Source organism: Parasteatoda tepidariorum, chromosome 5, assembly GCF_043381705.1.
Source record: "Parasteatoda tepidariorum isolate YZ-2023 chromosome 5, CAS_Ptep_4.0, whole genome shotgun sequence".
Classification (NCBI taxonomy): domain Eukaryota; kingdom Metazoa; phylum Arthropoda; class Arachnida; order Araneae; family Theridiidae; genus Parasteatoda; species Parasteatoda tepidariorum.
This window is the reverse complement of record NC_092208.1, coordinates 78,145,197-78,167,417: the sequence shown is the minus strand read 5'-3', so window position 1 is coordinate 78,167,417 and position 22,221 is coordinate 78,145,197. Positions and strand designations below refer to the sequence as shown.

The 22,221-nt window shown below is 31.1% G+C and overlaps 1 protein-coding gene across 5 annotated transcripts in view; it reads left to right on the top strand.

Annotated features, from left to right (window-relative positions):
- LOC107438189 (synaptic vesicle 2-related protein) overlaps positions 1-20,171 on the top strand; it is an 80,239-nt gene extending 60,068 nt beyond the window's left edge. For all 5 annotated transcript variants that reach the window (XM_071180652.1, XM_071180656.1, XM_071180653.1 and 2 more), the window contains 11 exons: positions 2,157-2,281; positions 6,826-6,889; positions 9,583-9,711; positions 10,873-11,078; positions 11,248-11,324; positions 13,480-13,602; positions 15,637-15,745; positions 17,221-17,305; positions 17,896-17,985; positions 19,126-19,239; positions 20,010-20,171. In XM_071180652.1, coding sequence (XP_071036753.1) covers positions 2,157-2,281; positions 6,826-6,889; positions 9,583-9,711; positions 10,873-11,078; positions 11,248-11,324; positions 13,480-13,602; positions 15,637-15,745; positions 17,221-17,305; positions 17,896-17,985; positions 19,126-19,239; positions 20,010-20,030 — 1,143 coding nt within the window. In that variant the 3' untranslated portion in view covers positions 20,031-20,171. The remainder of the gene's footprint in view (positions 1-2,156; positions 2,282-6,825; positions 6,890-9,582; positions 9,712-10,872; positions 11,079-11,247; positions 11,325-13,479; positions 13,603-15,636; positions 15,746-17,220; positions 17,306-17,895; positions 17,986-19,125; positions 19,240-20,009) is intronic.
- Positions 20,172-22,221: the final 2,050 nt, after the last annotated feature.

Genomic DNA, 22,221 nt, shown 5'->3' with positions numbered 1-22,221 from the left:
CAGGAGCAGTTCCGGTTAGACTGTCAGCCGAACGCGAAACCCCCAGTGTTTAGTTCCTAAGCATGCCCGGTACTCATTTATCGGCCCACTGAAGAGATGAAAGGCTGAGTCAACCTTGCCCGGCCCGAGGATCGAACCCAGGACCTGTGGCACGAGAGCACGAAACGCTCAGCCATCGGGAGTCGAAAACTGTTGGCACACAGTTATAAAATTCGTTTGTCCAGATTTTGAATTAGGAACGTAGACCACAAATATTGCAATGATTAAAAAAGTGCTATTGCAAAAATAGCAATACTCCAAATCCACATAGGGCTAAAAGCAGAAAGGTTAGTAAAAATTTACAAGAAGCCAAGGCTCACTGTGAGCTGTAGCGTTAAAAAGGGAGAATAAGATCCGATTATAAATAATTCTATCATAAGCATCTTTTTGTAGACATTGCATTATTGTATTAAAAGTATCTTATTATAGACATAATTATATGTTTAATTCTGTCAACAAATAGGTATTTCAATTGAAATATTTTACTTACCACTTATAATTTTTANCAAAAGTTTGAACTCCGCAATGTTAATTTTATCTTTTGCGTATTTCGCCGTATCTCGAGAACTTTCTAAAACAATGGAAAAATGTTTGCACTACTCTAAACTCAGCGGCGCGACAGACCATGGAGGGCCAAAACCTACTGTGCCCATCTCAGTTTTCTTGACTCTGGGCTCCGGGTTGCAGGAGCAGTTCCGGTTAGACTGTCAGCCGAACGCGAAACCCCCAGTGTTTAGTTCCCAAGCATGCTTGGTACTCATTTATCGGCCCACTGAAGAGATGAAAGGCTGAGTCAACCTTGCCCGGCCCGAGGATCGAACCCAGGACCTGTGGCACGATAGCACGAAACGCTCAGCCATCGGGAGTCGAAAACTGTTGGCACACAGTTATAGAATTCGTTTGTCCAGATTTTGAATTAGGAACGTAGACCACAATTATTGCAATGATTAAAAAAGTGCTATTACAAAAATAGCAATACTCCAAATCCACATAGGGTTAAAAGCAGAAAGGTTAGTAAAAATTTACAAGAAATCAAGGCTCACTGTGAGCTGTAGCGTTAAAAAAGGAGAATAAGATCCGATTATAAACAATTCTATCATGAGTATCTTTTTGTAGACATTGCATTATTGTATTAAAAGTATCTTATTATAGACATAATTATATGTTTAATTCTGTCTACAAATAGATATTTCAATTGAAATATTTTACTTACCACTTCTATTTTTTATTGCAAGAAAAGGCTTCTTAAAAGGTTGCTCACCACAAAAGGGTAAAAACATAAAATACGCAGGGTCACTTATTGAACCAGAAGGGTAAGAATGCCCGGAATGCGATTTTCCAATCCAGTGGCGTTCCCGCTATCCCTTGTTAGCAGTTTCTTAAATTTTGAAGAAAAAAAATTGATTCTTGACTTTTTCTTTAGTTCAAGTAACAAATTTTAAAAGAAATAAATGCTTACATTTTAATTGCGACCAACTACTAATCATAATTGGATCTATATTTCAAAGGAGGAGTTATTTTCAGAATCTTGTTCCTCTTTCACTTCCCTATTATGAAGCATTAAATGATTTTCCATTATGCGTAGAGTTACAAAGGTATGTACGATTGGAACCTGTTTACATCAAAATTTGTAAGTTTTTAATTTCGAGACCGATGATTTTCGCATGTCTCTTGCTGAAAAACATGTTCCAATAAGCATCTACCGGAACCATCCGGAAATTTTTCCACACCCCCTCCCTTGTGGAGTGGGGATGTGAACTGATATAACCACCAGCCTAACTATAAAACCTTTTTATAACATATTATGGCTCGTAACTGCATTATTAAAGCTGAATACAACAATGATAACAGGGATGTAGCTCTGTTATTATCTATATCTTGAATCTATAGTTCATTTGTTTCATGAAAATATTTTACATGTAATAAATATTTTGTATCCTTAGTGTCCTAGTCCATATAGTGTACCATCCTAAATATTAATCCAATTGTTTGAATTGATTATTGTTAAAACCTGATATTTAACTATTAAAAAAGTTAGGTTTCATGAAAATATTTATTACATTATAAAGATTTTGTGAATCCTGAATAAGATAATTTGTTTGTAATATTGTCTCTAGTGCCTCGGTTTGTCGTCCATCATGATTTTTATTCTCGGGGTGTCTAGTGCAGCTTCTCCTTCCTACACTTGGATGGTTGTACTCAGAGCTTTAGTAGGATTCGCTCTAGGTGGTGTTGGACAGGGGTAAGTTTTTTTTTATTAACACTCACAAGTAACCATGAACTTCTATATAAATATATACCGAGAACTTCTGTGCTGGCACTGTCTATTGTGTCGACGAGAAATTAACCAGATGAAATTGGGAGATTTTTTTCTCTTCGTGTATGTAAATACGGATTCTTTTTCAATGAGGAGTCCCCTTGACTTCTGTGTAACTTTAAAAATTACTAAACTATGCGCATGAAAACCCGCCAACGTGCATATATCTAAACTGGATAGGGGCCGTCCAAATATTACGTAAACATCTATGGGGGTTGTTGTGATTTATTTAATTTTGCTGAAAAAATAGATGGAGTACAAGCAATACTTAAGTAAGACTACGAAATCCCATTGTTTTCAAAATGTAATAATGAAAATATAAGTGAAAAAGAATTACAATTGGAACGATTTCAAATGAAAGGGAAGTTTAGAGTCATAAAAAGTTGGAAAACATTTACATTCAGGAGTTTTAGGGATCGAACGTTTTATTCCCGCGGAAGGGAATTGCAAAACGTTTCTAAATAATGACCTATTCAAAATTTTGTCAAATAAATTAAAACGTAAATCTTTTATCTTGTTCAAATTTATACTTCTATTTAAATTTAATGCTAAAAGTAGATTGGAAACCAGGGATAAGACTAAAAACATAGGGTTTTGCGACCTTCTTACTTGAGACAGGAAAAAGTTTGTGTTTTGCTTATGTTTGCTGACATCCTTGTCAGCAAAAAATGGAAGGGGTCCAAAATATGCTTATTTAATGTACTCATAGTTGCAATATTCATATAATAGAGCAATGCTCAGAGTTGCACTCACAATTTTTTTTCAGAAATGAACCAACAGTAATTACTGTTATTGGTGTATACTGTTATGATGATGATAATTATTGTTATTGCCAAAATAAATTAATGTTGATGCTAATTTTAATAATGCAGATTATAAAAACATGTTATGTTAAATGTTTCGAAATAAACCTTACCGCTTAAATGTAAAAGAGAAAGTGGAAATAGTCCATGCATAAAAGTGGGACATATATTTTAAAAATGATGTATTTTGTAACTTATGATACAAATATATTTCTGCCATATCATTAAAAGAATGGATATGTAATGCATTTTAAAACTTATATTATGAATATATTTCTGCCGCAGAATTAAAAGAATGAACTTCTATATTTTTATTGAGATTATTTGGATACATATAATGTATCATAAAATCATATCAACAAACTACCTACCAAGAAAACAGCTCGCAAAAAAAGTACCACCCTGAATGATTTTTGATTAAATGATCGGGTCTTCATATTCTAGGACTCAATGATTCGATGGGGCAGCCTCAAATATACTAATTAATTACTGCCAGCGATAATTTAAGTTACGAAATCAGACACAAAAACGGACTTCTTCTGTAAAATAAACATTTTTAGATTGATTTCTGACCCCTTCCCCCAAGAAAAATATAGAGAGGGTAGCCACAATATGGGAAGTATGGTCCCAATAATTTATACAGGAGAGTGGTCCAAAGTTAAGACCTGGACCCCTTAATGTTAATTTTAGGTTTTGCGTCCATATCTTCAGAACTTTTTATACGAATTTAAAAAAATCTGCGCACTATTATAAAAATCGTTTATCCAAACATAATTCTATGCAAAAAATAACTTTTAGTAATTATTTATTATTATTTTATTTAACAATAGTCGAAAAAATTTTGAATAGTAAGGTATACAATATTCTTACATTGCAAAATACCAAATTTGAGTGAAACCGGTCGAACCAAAGAAATCAAAGTCTTAAAAGGTCATGTTTTTAAAATTTGATTTCTCAGGAACTATTCAACCGATTTTACTAAAATTTTGCATTTTGCCATATAAGGTTACATTCTTTAAAATTTTGTGAAAAATTGTTTACCTAAAACTTCAAAATTTTTTTGACTTATTATTAAATAAAATAATAAGAAAAAATAAATATTTAGTAAGAGTTTTTTAATAAAAAATTTATCTTAGGATAAACGAATTTTATAATTGCATGCAAAAAATTTCCAATTCGTTTAAAAAGTTCTCGAGATATGACGAAGTACGCAAAAAGTAAAGTGAATGTTTACGGATCCAAACCAAAGAATATATAGGTTAAGACAAGAACATATAAGTTACAAAGAATAACAAAGAATATATAAGTTATATATATAAGTTAAAAAAGAATATATAAGTTAATAGCTCCCCTATATATTCTTTGTCCAAACCTTGGGACCGTTCTCCTGGCCGAACTATTGAGACCACACCTCCCAAATTGCGGGTATCCTCTATATTTGGAGTAAGAAACTTAATCCATCAATAAAAAAAAAAAATTAAAAAAAATTAAAAAATAAACGGCACGTTTATTTAGAGAAAGTACGTTTTTGTGTCAGATTTTAGAAAGTCAAAAAATATCGCCTGAGCTAAATAATTAGCATATTTGAGGTTATCTCCTCAAATCATTAACTTTGAGTACTAGAACGTGAAGATCTGATCATTAAAAAAAAAGTTATTCCAGGTGGTCCGTTTTTTTCATTTCGCGCACTGTACTATTCAAAATTGTACACATATTTTGTCTTGGTTCGTGTAAATTGAATACTGAGGATCTTAGTAAATTTTTAAACTCTTAGTAAATTATTTAATTTTTTATCTTTGTAAGTTGAAAAAGTGCTATGGGAAGAATTTAATATTATAGCTTATTTCTATTGTTAGTTGATGTCCAAATTTCTTTAAATGCAGGTTTTATGTTCTTCTCGAATAAATCTTGTTAGCGATAGTCCTATTTTATTTTGAAACGCTTCAACATAACTTAGCACTGTTTTCAAAATCTACCGGCCCCACAGTGGACTGGTCGTAGGACACGGTTCCCAGCAGATCACCGAAGACGAGCATTGCTATAGTTGCGGTCAATGATCGGGTGGGTGACCTCTTTGATCCATTTGAAAAAATCGAGGGTGCGCAGTATCAGTCCTCGTTAAGCTATTCTACAGTAGAGTGCTCAACTTCGTGTGGAGTTCGTCTAGATACTGAAGCGAGAGAGCCATTCCCTCTGCAGAAGATCAAAATTGTGATAGCATGTCTACAAATGATCCTCAGGAACGTTTCCCAGACAGTCGCCAATCGCCCATTGTGCAGCCCTAGCGCGATGTAAATAAAGTAATATTTCCACTGCCAAATTCAACTGCGATTTTTGTCTTCGTTAAACTGCATATTAAAAAATAAATAAGTAAATAAATAAGTAAACTCGTACTGTGATGATATAGTGCGACTTTCGGGAGAACTCCTCTAGACACCCACCTCGCGTGGTGGTGGGTACTATGGTAACGAGGAAAGGTCACTTCGAATAGGGGTGTGGGGTGAATAGTTTTGTCTTAATCCTAGTGTAAGTCATCCTGAGAAAAACCAATCGCCACCTTCTTTCCTCCATTTCACTCCCATTAGAAATGTGCTCTCTCTTGTTACCATAGCAGCAGACAGCCCCAGACTTTCAGTCTGGAGAAGTTCTCCTGAAAGCCGCACTATACGTATCCTTCTGATCTGGATCAGATGGGACGAGTTCATTCACCTTAAATATATCCAAAACATGCTCATAAGTCTCTTCAGTATGTCATACCAAGTTAACGCAATCAATCAAATGCTGCGAAGTAGTTTCTGTTTTACTACACTTGTTGCAAACTCGAAATAATCGTAAGTACTTTCATCAGAAATATACGTAGGTTCATACAGTAGACACGTTCAGAAAAAAATACATAGGTTTGCATAGTAGGTACATTAGGTAGAAAATATACAGGATAGTACAGTAGGTACGCTCATCAGTAAGTATTTAGAAGTGTACGAAAGGTACATTAAGTAGAAAAATACGCAGGATCGTACAAAATGCACGTTTATCAGGAAATTACGTAGGCTCGTAAAGTAGGTAAGTTCATGCATAGGTACCTACAGTAGGTATGCTCGGCAGAAAAATAAGCAAGGATCGTATCGTAGGCATATTCAGTAGAAAATTCGCAGGAACGTACAGTATGTAGGTTCAGTAGGAAATACGTAAGATCGTACAGAATGTACGTGAAATAGAAAAACACGTAAACTCGTACAGAGGGTACTTTCGGTACAAAATATATAAGATCATAAAGAAGGTACGTTTAGCAAAAAAATACGCAGCTTCATACAGTAGGTATTCTCAGCAGAAAAATAAGTCTGTTCGTAGAGTAGGTACGTTCAGTAGAAAAAGAGAAGGTGCGTTCATTAGTATGTTGGTTCAAATAGAAGGTACGTTTAGTAGAAAAATACATGGGTTCGAACAGTAGATACGTTCACCACAAAATCACTTAATTGCTAACAAGCAAATAGTAAACAAATATTTATTTCCAGAATATAAGCAAGCAACACAGAACCTACCTTATTTATATTATCTAGCTGTTATTACGAGTCAAATATAGAAAGATAATTACGAGCGACCTCGCATATTTGTTAATTAACTTATTAAATAATCACTTCCTGCAATATATAAATAATTCTATTTCAGACTAACTTTATACAGTGAATACTGCCCTGCAAATGTTCGGGGGAGAGTGGCTTTTTTCTTGTGTGTGAGTAATTTTCTATCCTTCCCCACTTTTATTAAACTAATAGAATATTTAAGTAATTTTTGGTATTTTTCGAAAGTAATGGAAATAAAAGCTAACATTTATTGTTTCAAAGTAATTTTATGATTCATCGAAAGTATTTTTTTTATTTGTTAGACCTTTATACCTCTTTCAATTATTTTAAGTATAAAAATATAAATGCTCTTAAGTCATTTATGGGTAATTCTCACGAAACATGACGATTCGGAACTTCAAAATAGCTTAAAATTTTATATATAACATATAACATATAATATATATATGAGCAATTCTACAAGTAAACGCCAATTAGGCGGCCAAAAAAAAATTTTAAAAATTTTGGGGGGCACACTATTTCTACATGAATTTTCTTCTTTTTTACACCCTAAAAAGGCAAGAAAAAATCGTGAACATGAAACTTTTTCTTTGTGACATACTTTAAATGTGACATACTCTTTCTGACATACTCAAATAAATCTGAGCCATTTATTCAGATAAAACGATTTTTACATAAATATAATATTATTATACTCTCTAAAATGTATTTATAGAGATTTCATACTATAATATTATATTTTAGTATAAAAATTGGCGTTTATTTGTAGAATTGCTCATATCGTAGCTTTGAAACTAAACCGTGGTAACTCAAAAAAACAAGTTTTTCAGGAGAGCAATTTTTTAACTTTCCGCGCTAATGCTAATCGCGTCAATGCGATAACGATTTATCTGCTCTCTAAATTAATTTTATGGAACTATGAAGATAACACTTTGTTTCTCTAAAAGGGTGATTTTTTTTTTACTCAAAATGACCCAAATATCTCATTTTTCGATTTACTACGGTTAGTTTCAAGGCGACGATATGAGCAATTCTACAAATAAACGCAAATTAGGCGGCCAAACAAAAATTAAATGTTTTTTTTTGGGGGGGGGANCTTTTTAGGGTGCAAAAAAGAAGAAAATTCATTTAGAAATAGTGTGCCCCCTCAAAAAATTTTTATTTTTTTTTTGGCCGCCTAATTGGCGTTTATTTGTAGAATTGCTCATATATATAGCATATAACTTTACTTTAATTTAATATTTTGGCCGAAGACGTTTATATTCTGCAGAAAACAATAGTATTTCTTAAAATAACTCAGATAAATCTATGTAGTTTTTGTTATTAAGGATTTCACGAAGCCAGGAAAGTGACAGCATAAAAATCTACTCCCCTTGAAAAATTGTTTGAAATAGATTTTGAGCCGGAAAATTGGTTCTTTATTCATGTAACAAGACATGTTCAGATAGGTGGGTATCTAATCAATCTATTAACATCAGATATTGATTCCTGGCACTATCTATTTTGGTTATAAATCACTAAATAAAAGTAGCCAGGAAAATGACAGATTTTCATGGGACAAACAAATTATTGACAGAAAAATTATTTTAAACGAAGTTTTAGTAAACAATACCCTCTGCGCATATTCTAGAAATGCTTACATAGGATAAGATAAAAAAAATAGATTTTGAAAATGTATGGGAAGTTTTGAAGCTAGTTATTATTGGAAATATTGTTTGGGACATGCCAGGAAAATGACATTTTGATATTCAACTAAATTTTTTAAGTATACAAAACAGTCAATGCTAGTGCAAAGTCATTTTAAAATGCTAACAGCAATGCTATTTATTATTTTTTTTTTGAAAAAAAGTTCTTTTAGTATTATAGTATTAGATCTCGGAGCAAGGGACAGTGAATTGTCATGTTTCGTGAGAATCACCATTATACTACACCGATTTAAGAACTATAGAAAACAGGTATCGTAATCTTGTAGCTGCCAGAGGCCCAAAATATTTTTTTAAATCTATGCTAAATTCTTTTTGTATTTATCTGTTATTAAAGAATAGATGGAATGTTCTATAATCACTGCCTTTAATACATATATTTTATATTCCTTGTCAAATTTTAAGTGCAAAAGTATTCTTATTAAAAGTCACGAAATAATATTTAAGTGAGAAGGAATAAAATGCGTAGTCTAAATGTTTTTTATCACTAGTCAGTAAAGTGGGATGAAAAACGACAAAATCAATCGGATTACCGGATGTGACTTGAAAATGCTTATAATAAACACATTTCAAATGCAGTTTTCCTCTGCAGTTAAAAAAGAAAATGGCGGATATGAACAGAATATCTCTTCCCGATAAACAACTTTTTTTTCCAGTCTACTTTTGTTTAGGTAAAAGAAGGGGAAGTATATTGGTGCCCTTCCAAGAAAAGAATACAAGAGAACAACCTTATTTTTCTGCTACATTTGGTAAAACCCAGTTACAATACTTTTTAACGATATAGTTGTTTCGAGTGTCGCTTTCTTCTGTAGTATGGTTTGTTACAATCCAGTGGCAATTTTGTTCTTCTGACTACCAAAGCAAAAAGCCTCTTTTGTTAATTCCTCCGCAAACCACCGTTTGACGACTACTAATCTAAAGCACCCACCATTGATGTGATGTTAACGTTCTGTTCCTAATATTTTGCCTTATTAATGGCGATATGTAATTCATTAGAAACTAGATAGCATTTTATAAATATTTGATTAAATCACGTTTTTTTAAACATTGTGTTTTAAAATGCTCAAAAAATTATGCTATGATTATTCTAACAAGAAATATAGTGTAGATATTTAAATTGCGTATCTATCTTAATTTAGTATTTCTGGTCTGTTGGTACTGTGGGTGTTATTCTGCTGGCATGGGTAGTTATGGAATATCTGGATAACTGGAGAATACTACTAGGATGTGCTGCTATACCATCTTTGATTGTTATCATTGCAATTAAAGTAAGCAAATTATAATCATTATTTATTTATTTATATATATTTTACGGTCAATGTGATTAGTCGGTTATTATTAATGCTAACCGGTTAATATTAACCCCGTAACAGTGACATATATTTCAGAAAAATGGATTAAAAAGTGGAAATTTTTTTTGATTGTTTAATTTTTTTCTTTATATTATTATAAAAGTTATAAAATAGTATTTCTATTACAAAAAATTTTAAATGCAATAAATACTGCATTTATAAATTTTACATACATAAAAAAGTAATGGATTACACGCTCATCTTATTCAATTAGAGCAAATTAAACAAAATTTTGAAAATAAATATAATATAACTAGCATAATATAATATAAAAACACAACAATATGATTTTCAATACATGCATTTTACAAATCTTTTCCCTCCCTAGATCCACATTTCAAACCCACATTTTCCCGCCCTCGACTGAAGTCGTAATCGGGGAAAAACTAGGACCACTAATGCCATCTATAAGGAAAATAGTGAATTAAGTACCCTAAAGTAGAAACGAACTCTGCTCGGGCTTCATAAAACAGAAACGTTAATTTTTCTCCTGTCCGAAATCAGTTAGGGCATCACAAATATTGCACGCAGTAGTTGCCCGAAATGGATTTGGGTTATAATAACCAAGTTATAATAACCAAATAAGCCGGTTAAAGTGAATAGTTTAAGCGAATTTATTATATTAACCGGTTATTATTAATAATAATCAATGAAGTTTGATCAATATCATTCTTCGTGATATTTCTGCATTGTGATCTGCCACGCCAACTGCAATCGCCTAGGCGACAAATTGATTTTGAACTGGAAAAACTAAGAAGAAAAAAAAAACATGTAGATGTTTGCCAGGGTATGGCTATGAGTTATACCGTTCGACTTGGTCCCTTTCTGTGATGTTTGTTCCATTTCTCGCTGGCAACTCAAGATTAATTTCTCGGGGTAAATAATTTTTTAAGAAAAAATTGTATAGTTTTGAAATAATTAAGTCGATTCACAGCTACTCATTTTACTTATTTCAGTCAAAAGATAATCATTTAGTGTTCCGTAACTGTAAAAAAATCGGGAATCGCTGATTTAGGGAACACAATATCGTCAAACACATATTAATTTATTTTTTGTCGTTTCTGATATTATTAACAGTGGTATCCAGAAAGTGCCAGATACTTCTTAGTGAGTAACAAACCTGAGGAAGCAGACAAAATCTTAAAGAAAATGGCGGACATGAACAATGTATCTCTTCCCGATGGACAGCTGGCTTACTTTTGTTATGGTAAAAGTAGAGGACGCATTGGGGACCTTTTCAGAAAAGAATACAAGAGAACAACCTTATTTTTCTGCTATATTTGGTAAAAAAAAAAACCAATCTTTTTTACTAAGCTAGATTAAATATTTTATAAATGAATACAAAAACTTTTTGTTATATATATATATACACATGCAGGACCTTATATATATATTTTTTCAAAAGGTAAATAATCTTAACTTACACTAATTATATATACTTTTAATGTTCAGGTTTGCCGTTGGATTTGCGTACTTTGGAGTCGCCCTTTTAAGCCCTATTCTTATTCAAAAAGGAAGTTTCATGAAAAGTAAGACTTTTTTGTTATAAATTTATGATTGAAAAGTCTTTTAGTCAAAAATATTGCGTTAGACATTAACAATAAGATATTTCCCGATTGTATAAAAAATAACAGACGTTTGTTGTTGTTGACGTATGCCTGTCTAGGCAGAGGGGGTGCGATTGTTCTTGTTTTCCAGTGGCGCCATCTATGGACAAGAATTCGACTTCTGCCCATACGCCGCACCCGTTTATAGGGCGGACCCATTCATTCATCCACAGATCGTAATTTTGACCTGAATCAGAGAACGATTGATCTCCAATCCAGTACCCCCAGACGTATTGATTTGTTATGGGAACATGGAGGACTTTTGCGACTCGACAGATTTAACGTGCATCAGTCACTTTACTACACGGGATAGTCTTCAGCCGGCGGGGTTCGAACCCACGAACTCTTGGACATGGGCCCAAAAAAATTAATTTAAAAAAATGTGCTAAAGAAATTAAGTAAACTAAATTTCAAAACTAGCTACGAAGTTTGTCCTCAAATAGCGCTGTTGACTATAAAACAATACGTTGTCTTTGTTATCCATTGTCATATTGTTCCAAGTAAAATAATTGAGGAAAACAATGTTTTTTTTTTACATATCAGTGCCATCTGTTGATGAATTTTGTAACTAGTATTGAAATTGAATAGGAATTCGTTGTTTCCCACGCAGATCTGCGTTCTGGTACAGTTACTCGGCCACTGAACAGTCAAAAACTATCATTTTTCTTAAAGTCTCACTCAATAGATTCTTAAAGCCTTTTCATATCTTCTGTGCTCTCTTACTCCTTAATCTTTTGTATGTATATACACAATTGTGCTCTTAATCCATGAATCCCCAACAAAAGAACGAAAAATTTGTGTAGAAGGAGTTATTTTTTTTCGTATTTGAATTTGCAAAATTTATATTTATATACACCTCCATTTCTGAAAGGTGAACCGTTTTTCTTCGGATTTCCTCCTGAATCAATACTTCCTTACTCGTATTCCTGTTGTGTTCACTATTGCGCTTTTCTTTGTTATCTAAGTCTACGCGCGGAGAGGAAGTGTTCTTCAGAGGTTCATCTTCACTAGTAATAACTGTCAAGGAGAACCGATTTTCTACGTTATTAATTTGTCAAAACTTAGGAATCTTGAAAAAGCAACAAATGTCGATCCAACAGTCATTTCTGTGAAAAATGAATGTAAACTGGTCTTCCCTCTTATATCTTCAAATTAAATATTTAAGCATGGAAAAAACAAACACGATATCGAAATCTCTCAAATCACAATAGAGGAAAGCGTGTATGATTTACATCAAAGCAGGTTTAATTGGAAGACGAAGCTAGAGAATATTTCTTTCGATCACCTTTCTATTTCTCTTTTATTTCTCCCTTGCAATCAAAAACCTGTCTTGTTTATGACGTTCGCCTTTCGCTACTATGATTTGTCCAATTTCGATAGCGTTTTTTTTTCGGGGTTAAATATTAATTAGTGATCCAATATGTGTATGATTTTTTTCCTTCCATTTTTGATAAGGATTCTAAAAAATGTTTATTAAGGACGGTGTTTATGAAACACCGTATAGAATAACGGTCTAAAAGAACGAACTAATTTTTTTCCTAAATTGAAGAATGCAAACTATAAAATGTTTACAGTGATAACCATAAACAGGAAATTTGATCGAAAGAATATTTCGTAGTCGATTTTAATGTCGTAATCCTTTTATACAAGAAAGTAGAAAATAGATAAATAAATAAATAAAAAAAATTATCAATGCTCACATAAAGTTAAAGCTTCGTAAGGAAACACATCGAATTTTTCTCTTATAACTATTAATTTGTGTTTTAATTCTGATACAATAATTTTTTTTTTAGATATTTGTTTGTAATACATTATCATTAATGTTTTTCTTCCTTACATCGAGTTATTATTACCTATTGGCAAAATGGGTGTTGTTCTGGGTTTGATGGCGTGCTCTCCTTATTGAGACGTCATCACACTTTTCAACTGTGTTCAAGAGTAATAGTAAACAGTGCGCATGCGTCGTCATTGCATGAATTTCTATGGCGACTGCTGCTGTTTGATAATTTTTTTTAGAATTCTTTTTATACAGTTATAATCATATAAATGAAAACTAAATCTCCTTGTTTTTATTTAGTTTCCGAAAGTAACAGTACTCATACAACTTATTATGAAGATATGATGACTGCAGTACCATGCTCAAAATATACTAGACAGAACTACATAGATTTGCTATGGACAAGCTCAGCGGAACTTCCAGGTAAAATTGAAAGAAAGAAAAAAATAATAATAAATAACGAGTCTCGAAAAAAATAGGACCTTTCAATATTTTTATACATTGGTTAGTAATCATCGCGTTCAACTTATACTTTGAGAATCCTTATTTATTTTTTGTAAATAGAATAAATGTCCCAAAACTACGCGGTTTTCCCCTCTCAGTCTTCGGCATATTATTTGGCAAATAATGGAAAAAATTTGATTTAAATATCTTAAAAGCGTAAAAAAATTCAAGCAATTTTCTTAGTAGTTTTTGTACTTTTTAAAACAAAGCTCAAAACGATAAGGGGTTTTTCACATATTTAATTTTGTTTCTGCTCTGCAGTATTTATAGGGTAGTGTAATTTGCAATACTACATAATGAAAAGTGTGGAAAAGTCATGATTATTTTGAGCTTTCTTTTAAAAAGTACAAAAACTATTCAGAAAATTGCTTTAAACCTTTTACATTAAGATATTTAAATCAGCTTTTTTCCATTAGTGCCGAATACGATTCACTACAAAATTATATTAAAAAAAAAAAATTGAAATTTTTACCGCGCATGTGCAGTGCAAAAGAACTACTTCAAATGCTCATATCTTGCGCATTTTTTAAAAATTTTTTCAAGCAATACTTTTGTAATTAATTTTAAATTGCTTTAAAAATGCTGTTTAAATTTACTTAATATTTTTAAAGTTATAGGAAAAATACATAAGACAAAAAAAGTAGATTTTTTTCTTCATAAAAATTTTCATATCTGCATAAATATTTAAGCTAGATTAACAGAAATTTATGCATTGCAAATTACAATCTAAGTAGTCAATACAAGTTACAAGCTTATTTCTTGATTTTCTAGCATGGGGTGTTCAAAAATAGTTTTTTTTTTCGTAATTTATTGTTTGTCTCTCAACCCGCTGAAAGCTTAAAGTGTTATTGCAAAGTATGAAAAATCGCATGAACTAAATACTTCTAAATTTACAAAACATTCCCTTAAGTGTTTTTTGAAAAATTCAAAAAAAAATATCAAAAACTGAAAATGTCTCTTCCATTATTGCAGGATAGGGTATTTGCATGGAGAAAAAGCAAGACTTACAGAAAACATAGTAACGAAGAGGGAAAAAGGGGTGTAATCGCGTAATTTTGAGAAAACTGTTCTGTTTGCAAAGAATATATAAAAGGAAGAATTAGAAAAATTTTGTTCTTATCAAAGTATATTTGAATGCAGGCAATTTATTTTTTAACTTTTGTTTTCGTTGTAAGGTTTGACAAATTCAACAACTAGAAAATCTATTTTTTGTATCCTAATACAATTATCTATTCTAAAACACATTTAGGTCGAAACAGAACAAATTTATTTCTTACAATTTATTAGTTTTCTTCGCTAGTTTCGACAAAATTCAATTATCGATTCTTAGTTACTTAGAAAGATTATCTATGCAAAGATACACCTTAGGCCTGAATCAAAATATATTTTTAAAAAAAATTCATTTGTTTCCGTTGCTAGTTTTAGCAAAACCCAACTTAAAAATCAATTTTTAGTTATTTAAAAACATCTGTTCTAACACACATTTTAGATCTGAATAGAACCAATTTATTTTTTAAAATTTGCCTACTTGCTTTGCAATTTCTTACAATACTCAAAATTTGATTCTTAGTTATTAAATAAAATTATCTATTCATTTATACGCACAAATGCCGAATATTCTTACAATAAACAGAGGTTTTATAACTCTTCCAAAGAAGACTGTCGTGTTATATGTTCAGTAATCCTTGTGACAAATAATGCTTAACTATCCTTTGTACATTCACGTTTGGCAAGTCTTGAAAATGGGCGCCTATTTTTGAAACGCTTGAAACGAGTCGACTGTTATTTCATATTTGTACATTTTTGAAGCAAATGAAGTTTTCGATTAGGTAATACCTTTTGTACATTTGAAATTTTTCTAAAAAAAAAGTTATTAATTTTTAATGCTAATTTAAGTCCTAATTTGATTATAATTTTTAATATTTGTAAATGACTTTACATTATGTATTTTAGGTCTTGTTGTCTATACTTTTCTGGTTGAATGTTTGAGTAGAAAGACATTATTGAGTGGCTCATGCATTATTAGCAGTATATTGATGCTGCTGCTTCTTTTGAAAACTCAGTAAGTATTTTTTCTCTATCTGTAGCATCAATTTCATCATTTTTCTATGCAAGAATTTTTTACAGTTTCTTAAAACATACAGGGTGTTCCGTAATCACCTTCCTAAATATATATATATATATANATGCATATGTATATTTGCATCTTTCTTGAAAATACACATGTAAATGGGATTGCAAAGTAATATTCAAAGAAAGGAAATAATTTTATCAAAATCTGATGAATCACTATTGAAGAAAAACCGAAACCAGTTTGACTACTAAAAAGTGTTTCAAATAATCTCATCTCAATTTAATCAGACAATCAAATAGGTTTCATTGTTTGAAAACCATCTCCCTCATTAATGATTCGTTATATTTTAATGTTTTTTTATTGCATAAATATTCAACGTTTTTTCTATGATTACCTAATAATTTGAGCATGTATTTATAAATATGATCAAATTAACATTGAGATGTGCACATGCACGTCTTAGGCATTCAATTCTTGAGGAAGACACAGAAGCAATGGTTCGATAAAATTTTACATAAAGCTTCAAAAATGAAGGAAAAAATTATTTCATTTGCTAAATATCTGCTATATGATTATATTTAAAAAATGCCATAACTTGTTTTTAACTTAGTAGAATTTAAATCGATAATGATTTTATTTCATTTTATAACCGTAGTTGCACACACGACCCGATTTTGGGTTTACCACTAATGTACTCCGAAGCCTTGTAATTTTGAACCCTATCCAGAACACAACGCAACTCCAGGACCAAGTATAGGGAGAAATTTGTCCTCGTGGAGGACTTTTTGATGGAACTAACACGCATTTGCGTTACATGAAGAGGAAAACCACGAAAACCTCCACGTTTAGTTTAATGGCAAGGCGAGTCTAACCCATGATCTGTCTACTACTGTACTGAGGATATTTTACGTCAGCACTGTGGTCAATGCGTGCCGGTTGCGGGATTCGAACCCTTTGTCCCCTCTAAGCCACGACAGCTCTATTAATAATGATTGCTGAAACTTTTTTTTGTTTATCTGAAATATTAATGGGGACTTTTTTAAAATCCCTTAATTATTCAGGGGGTATATATTCGTCCTCTGCTCCAACGTCGCAACTTTCATTTATTCTTGACTAGGTTTCTAAAGATAATTATTAAGGGAAGCGATTAAGAAACAACATTTGCACATTAAATCGTTGCCAAAAACTGTGTCATAAAAATATTTCTGGGAGAAATCATTAAGTTAACGAAAAAGAATTAAAAGTTAAAAGAGTTGGAATAACATTGGATTTATGAACTCTAAAATTAAGTGACATGACAAAAATGTCACTGTAATAGTCAAGTTCGAATCATTTTGCAAAATTAAAAGAATTTTTATCAATTGGAATATTATTTAAAAATGTATTTTGCTATACAATTAGCAAGTAGTAAATTTTTTATAAAAATGTATGCGTATTTTTAAAGTTTACAATTTATATTGCAGGAAAACTCTGATTTTAATTATCCTCTTTGGAGTTAGAGCAATATTAGTATCGATTTTTCAACTAAATTACATCATGACAAGTGAGGTAAGTAAAAAGATGTTGCAATAACCAAAAATGTTTACTTAAAAGCATTTTTCCAGTTTAAAACTAAAGGTGAGGATTATAATTTTCCGAGAGAGGCTCCGAAAGTAAAGATAAATTTTTACCTATGTTATATTTTGTAAATGCGTGAATAAGTTCGGATTATTTAGGATCGTTTTTTAATTATGCGTAATAACTGTCCTAAATATAACGATACTCCTTATCTATTGTTGGTAAATTTTCATAAATATAATGTAAAAAGTAGGTTATAGATCTGTTTTTACAAAATGATTTTGTTTAAATATTTTAAATATGCAGTTCAAAACCATTTAAATATTTTAAAAATGATTTTTTTTTATTTATTATTAATGCTTATGTTTTATATTTCATTTTGGTATTTCTCTTTAACTCATAAAATAAACACTATACAAACTTAAGGCACAAACAATCAACAAACTCAAGAAATGTATAAATCACGTCTATAAAAAACATTTTTTAAAGAATTACAGCATAACTTTTTTTTTAATAATATTCTAAAATATTTAAGTTGATATGCATTTTTATTTATTTATTTATTCTTTTTTTGGTAAAAGGCTTTTCCAACTACAGTTCGTGCTTTGGCCATTGGTACAGGAACGGCATTCTGTAGACTTGGAGGCTTAATTGTTCCTTTTATAGCACAAGTAAGTAAGGTTTACAAACATTAAATAATGGATAATATACATATTTTAATTAATTTACCCTGAAAATCTTCATTTATTGTGCCAATTGAATATATATTCATATTTAAGTTGAGAAAAGACCAGCTAAACAGTTCCAAACATTTTTAGATCTGCAGATCACCATTTTTTAAAAAAAAATTGAGACTCACAAAATTGAGACAAAAATTGAGAGAAAATTTGAGACTCAAAAATTGAGATTAATAACAAAGAGATATTAAATATATATGCGCATGAAGAATATATAAGCAAGTTGAATACTTGTTCTTCACACGGGGTGAATAAAAAATAAGCAAAGAATCAATAGATCAGTATTGAGAAACACTACGAAGTCATGCTCCTAAACTGAAAAGCATCGACACAATTAAAGAGCTTGATGGAAGAACCAAGTAGGTGAAATTTTTAGGGGAATTAATGAATCAGAAGAAATAACATAAAGCGGTTGCATCAATATGGGTATGTTTAATGTAACAGAACTGTTTTTACCTTCACTGTAATCTTAACTAATCCACATCAGTTTTTAGTATGCTTGACCAATTTTTGTTTCAAATTAGGCAGTGGTAAATAAAATAAAGCAAAGGAATATTAGTTTTGCCTTCTAATAAATTTGTAATGAAATACTAGTTCGGACACAATTTCTTTTTCGTTCTGAAAATGTCATTTACCTGGTTCTTCCACTACGTTTTTCAATTAATATAGCTAAATTATGCGGCTTTACGTTATTGAAGAAAGTAAAACTCGTTTTTTGTAGTTCATCCCATTAGACAGATAAACTATATTGGGCATATCACTCGGCATGATACTATTGCTCGCAGCCAACTCATGATAACCGAAACTTACCACTATCAAGTAATTTTCTCCAGTATATCGACCCTTCGGTAAACCCTTCGAAAGACAGGGTCTTGGAATAAAAAATAAAATACTTTAAATTTTATAATAAATGTAAAAGGCAATAAATTGAAAACAAGGTTAACACTCTAGAAGTCGTACCTTACTTAAAATAGTACCAACGCATTACATGCACATATAAAGAGGATGACATAAAATAATTTTTAAAAAAAATTAAGTTTACTTCCTGTAAAAATTGCCTAATTTCTATTTCAGGTTCTGATCGTTGAAAGTCCAATAATTGCAATGTGTTTAATGGCAGGTATTCTATTTATATCTGGAATAGCTGCAGCTTTCCTACCCTTTGAAACGAGAAATTCACAAATGAAAGTAAGTTTTTATAAATCGATGTATACTTATAATTTTATAGCTGTTTTATTTTAAAAACTCGAAGGCTACTAGCTCTTGTTCTCCAGTCCTGGGAATAGTTATCACAGTTCCTAGCCTGATACTAAAGCACAAAAGTCTAGTATATATTTGTTTAAGCAATATGCTTGTACAATTAACACAGACCAAAACTATCATGAAGTTCCAAATGTAACCATTTTTTTTTCTTTCTCGGGGAGGGGGGGTGGCAGTTTACCTTTCATACGTATAGATTCCATTCTAGGACATCCAGGAAAAACTGAAGTTTTATTTTTTTTAACTCTGAAGAGCTAAATAATCCAAAAATAATTTTCAAAAATTGGCTAAAAAATAAGATATGATTTTAAGATTTTTGTTTGAGTACATATATGTCTAACAAATAATTTCGAAAACAGATATTTTTTTTCTTTAAGAATGTATTATGCATTTGTGGGCAAGGGAAAATATAATGATAAGTCACATCACTTTAAATCTCAAGAGATCGTTTTTGATGAATACGTATTTCATAAACTTTTTTATGCATTATGCTGCCATCTAGTGAGAATACTTAATAATGAGAAGTAAACAATGCTTACGAAACAGATTAAAAAATGTCCCCTTCGAAAAAAGTAACTTACTACCATACCGCTCGAAATCTTTAAAATGTTTTGGGGCTGTCTTGAAAATAACAGCGACCCACAGCATTTTTATGAATAAATGCTATTCAAAGTTTATAACTGAAATATTTATTTCAGGAATCTCACGAAGAGAGTTGATGGAGAAGAGGACCTTTTCTTCTGCATGTGACATATTCATAACCAGTATTCTTCATTAATTCTGTATTTATTGAAAATTCGCTTCATTATTGTACTCAAGTTAATCATCTTTTTTAATAAACACATTTTTGAATTGTTAAAGGTTACTCCAGTAATTATTGCAAAAAAAAAAAAAAAAAAAAAAAAAAAAAAAAAAAAAAAAAAAAAAAACAGAAAAATTACCTAATTTTTTAATTTATTTTATAAAAAGCATTGTTAGGTTATTATAAATTCTTCCTCCCTTTTTGTGGGAAATGGAGGTGATGTGAAGGAGTGGATTGAATTTCTTCTAGACAGATAAGTAAGGCATTGTTTCCGATTGGTGAATTGAGCGAGACCAGTCCTGAGATAATCGGACAAATAGTTTAGAAGTTATAAGGGTTTTAAGAACAAAACGTACTGATTGATACTTGTATCTTTTTATGCATCGAATATAGCTACCTGAAAAAGTGAGACATTGCTCCTAACGTATTTTTTCACATGAAATCGAATTTGATTAAGCGAGAAAAGATACATAACTAATACCTCACTTGACCGTATAGCAATTCAAGATGCATAAATAAGTGCAAGTAGATAATTGTGCATGTTGAGTAGCGTAGTTTTAGGGAACAAAAGACTCCTACAAAATTATACATTACTTGATTAATGACTATTGTATAAGTAGGATGTAGTTTTTAAAAAAAATATTTCATTATTACTTTTTGTAATTTAAACATTTAAAGAAAAATTAATATATATATATAGCGTAAATNATATGTCAAAAGGAGATAAACCCCCTCTAAATATACATCAAAACTATGCCACTGCACATGCTGAACACAGAATCCATGCAACTTGCATCGGAAATTATACTTTACATGCTCAGATAGACCTCAAGCAATGTAAAGTGTATAAATAAGCACATGTCGAAGGAGGTTTCTATACAAAAAAACTCTTGCAACTTTTGAACTATGTGATCTATTGTCTTGAGAACACTCTCATTCGGTTCTGGGTCAAAAAATACATAAAACACAATAATTAACTTGTCTAGACAGCCAAAAAGAAGAAAAAAAATGTTAGACGAGTAAACAGGCACAAGTACAAACTAGTACTTTTTGCAAAGAAAACCCTTCCAACTTGGAAACAATGAGTCCGATCATCTCAACCGTCTGGTATTGCTCCATTCAATGATAAATAATAAATCTGACACCTCACTTGCCTGTGCCCTCATTTCCCTCAAAAAAGGGAAAAACATTTAGTGGTGAGTAGAAGAGTTTTCAGCTACAATTTACAATAACAAAATAAAGCATTAGATCAATAAAAAAAATTTTTTAGGTGTTAATTTTTCTAAAGAATAAGCCTAATTTTAATGCACCAGATGTCATTATACAGCCGCAATGACTCTGTGGTTAAGGCCCTGACCTCTCATTGTGAAGAACTGGGGTTCGATTCCCAGTGACCCTTGTGGGCAGTACTGACCGCATTGCCACAATCATGACGTTGGTCATAACATTGCCTTAACCTCCATGACCCCCCAATGGGCTGTTGAAGGAATGCTTGCTTTACTTTAGACGTCCCTATTACCAAAATACAAAAAGGCTTAATGTTTGCATTATTTTCACCAACATGGTGGTATTAATAAGTGGCTAAAAAGTATAACAAATTGTATAACAATTAAGGTTAATAAGAGATTACACCACAAGCATGTCACTCCAATGAGCCTTTCTAAAGCATAAGAAAAGGACAAGGCTTTGCCATAAACAATGCTTGATTACGGTAGTAAACTTAATTACTCATTAAGGAATGATTTCAACACTTTCCTTTATTATTTTTGAATACATAAAATTATCTGCCATCGTTTGGTTATTTCTTTAATTTTATAAAATGCTTGGAATTTTCTTAAAGGAAAAAAGTTTATTTTTTCTTATGTTCTAAAATAAATTACAATTAAGATTACGTATTATAATTTATTTTTATATATAATTATTTTGATATATATATTTGTAAATTGATTGGAACAGAAGAATTATTTTTATTATTTCTTAAGCTGGATTTTCTAATAACTAGAACACAGAACTATTTAAGAGTTATTTTAAATTTAGTTTTCTAGTTGAATATAATTAAAACAAGTAAATACATTTCATATACTATTATTTTGGAAAATCTAAATTTT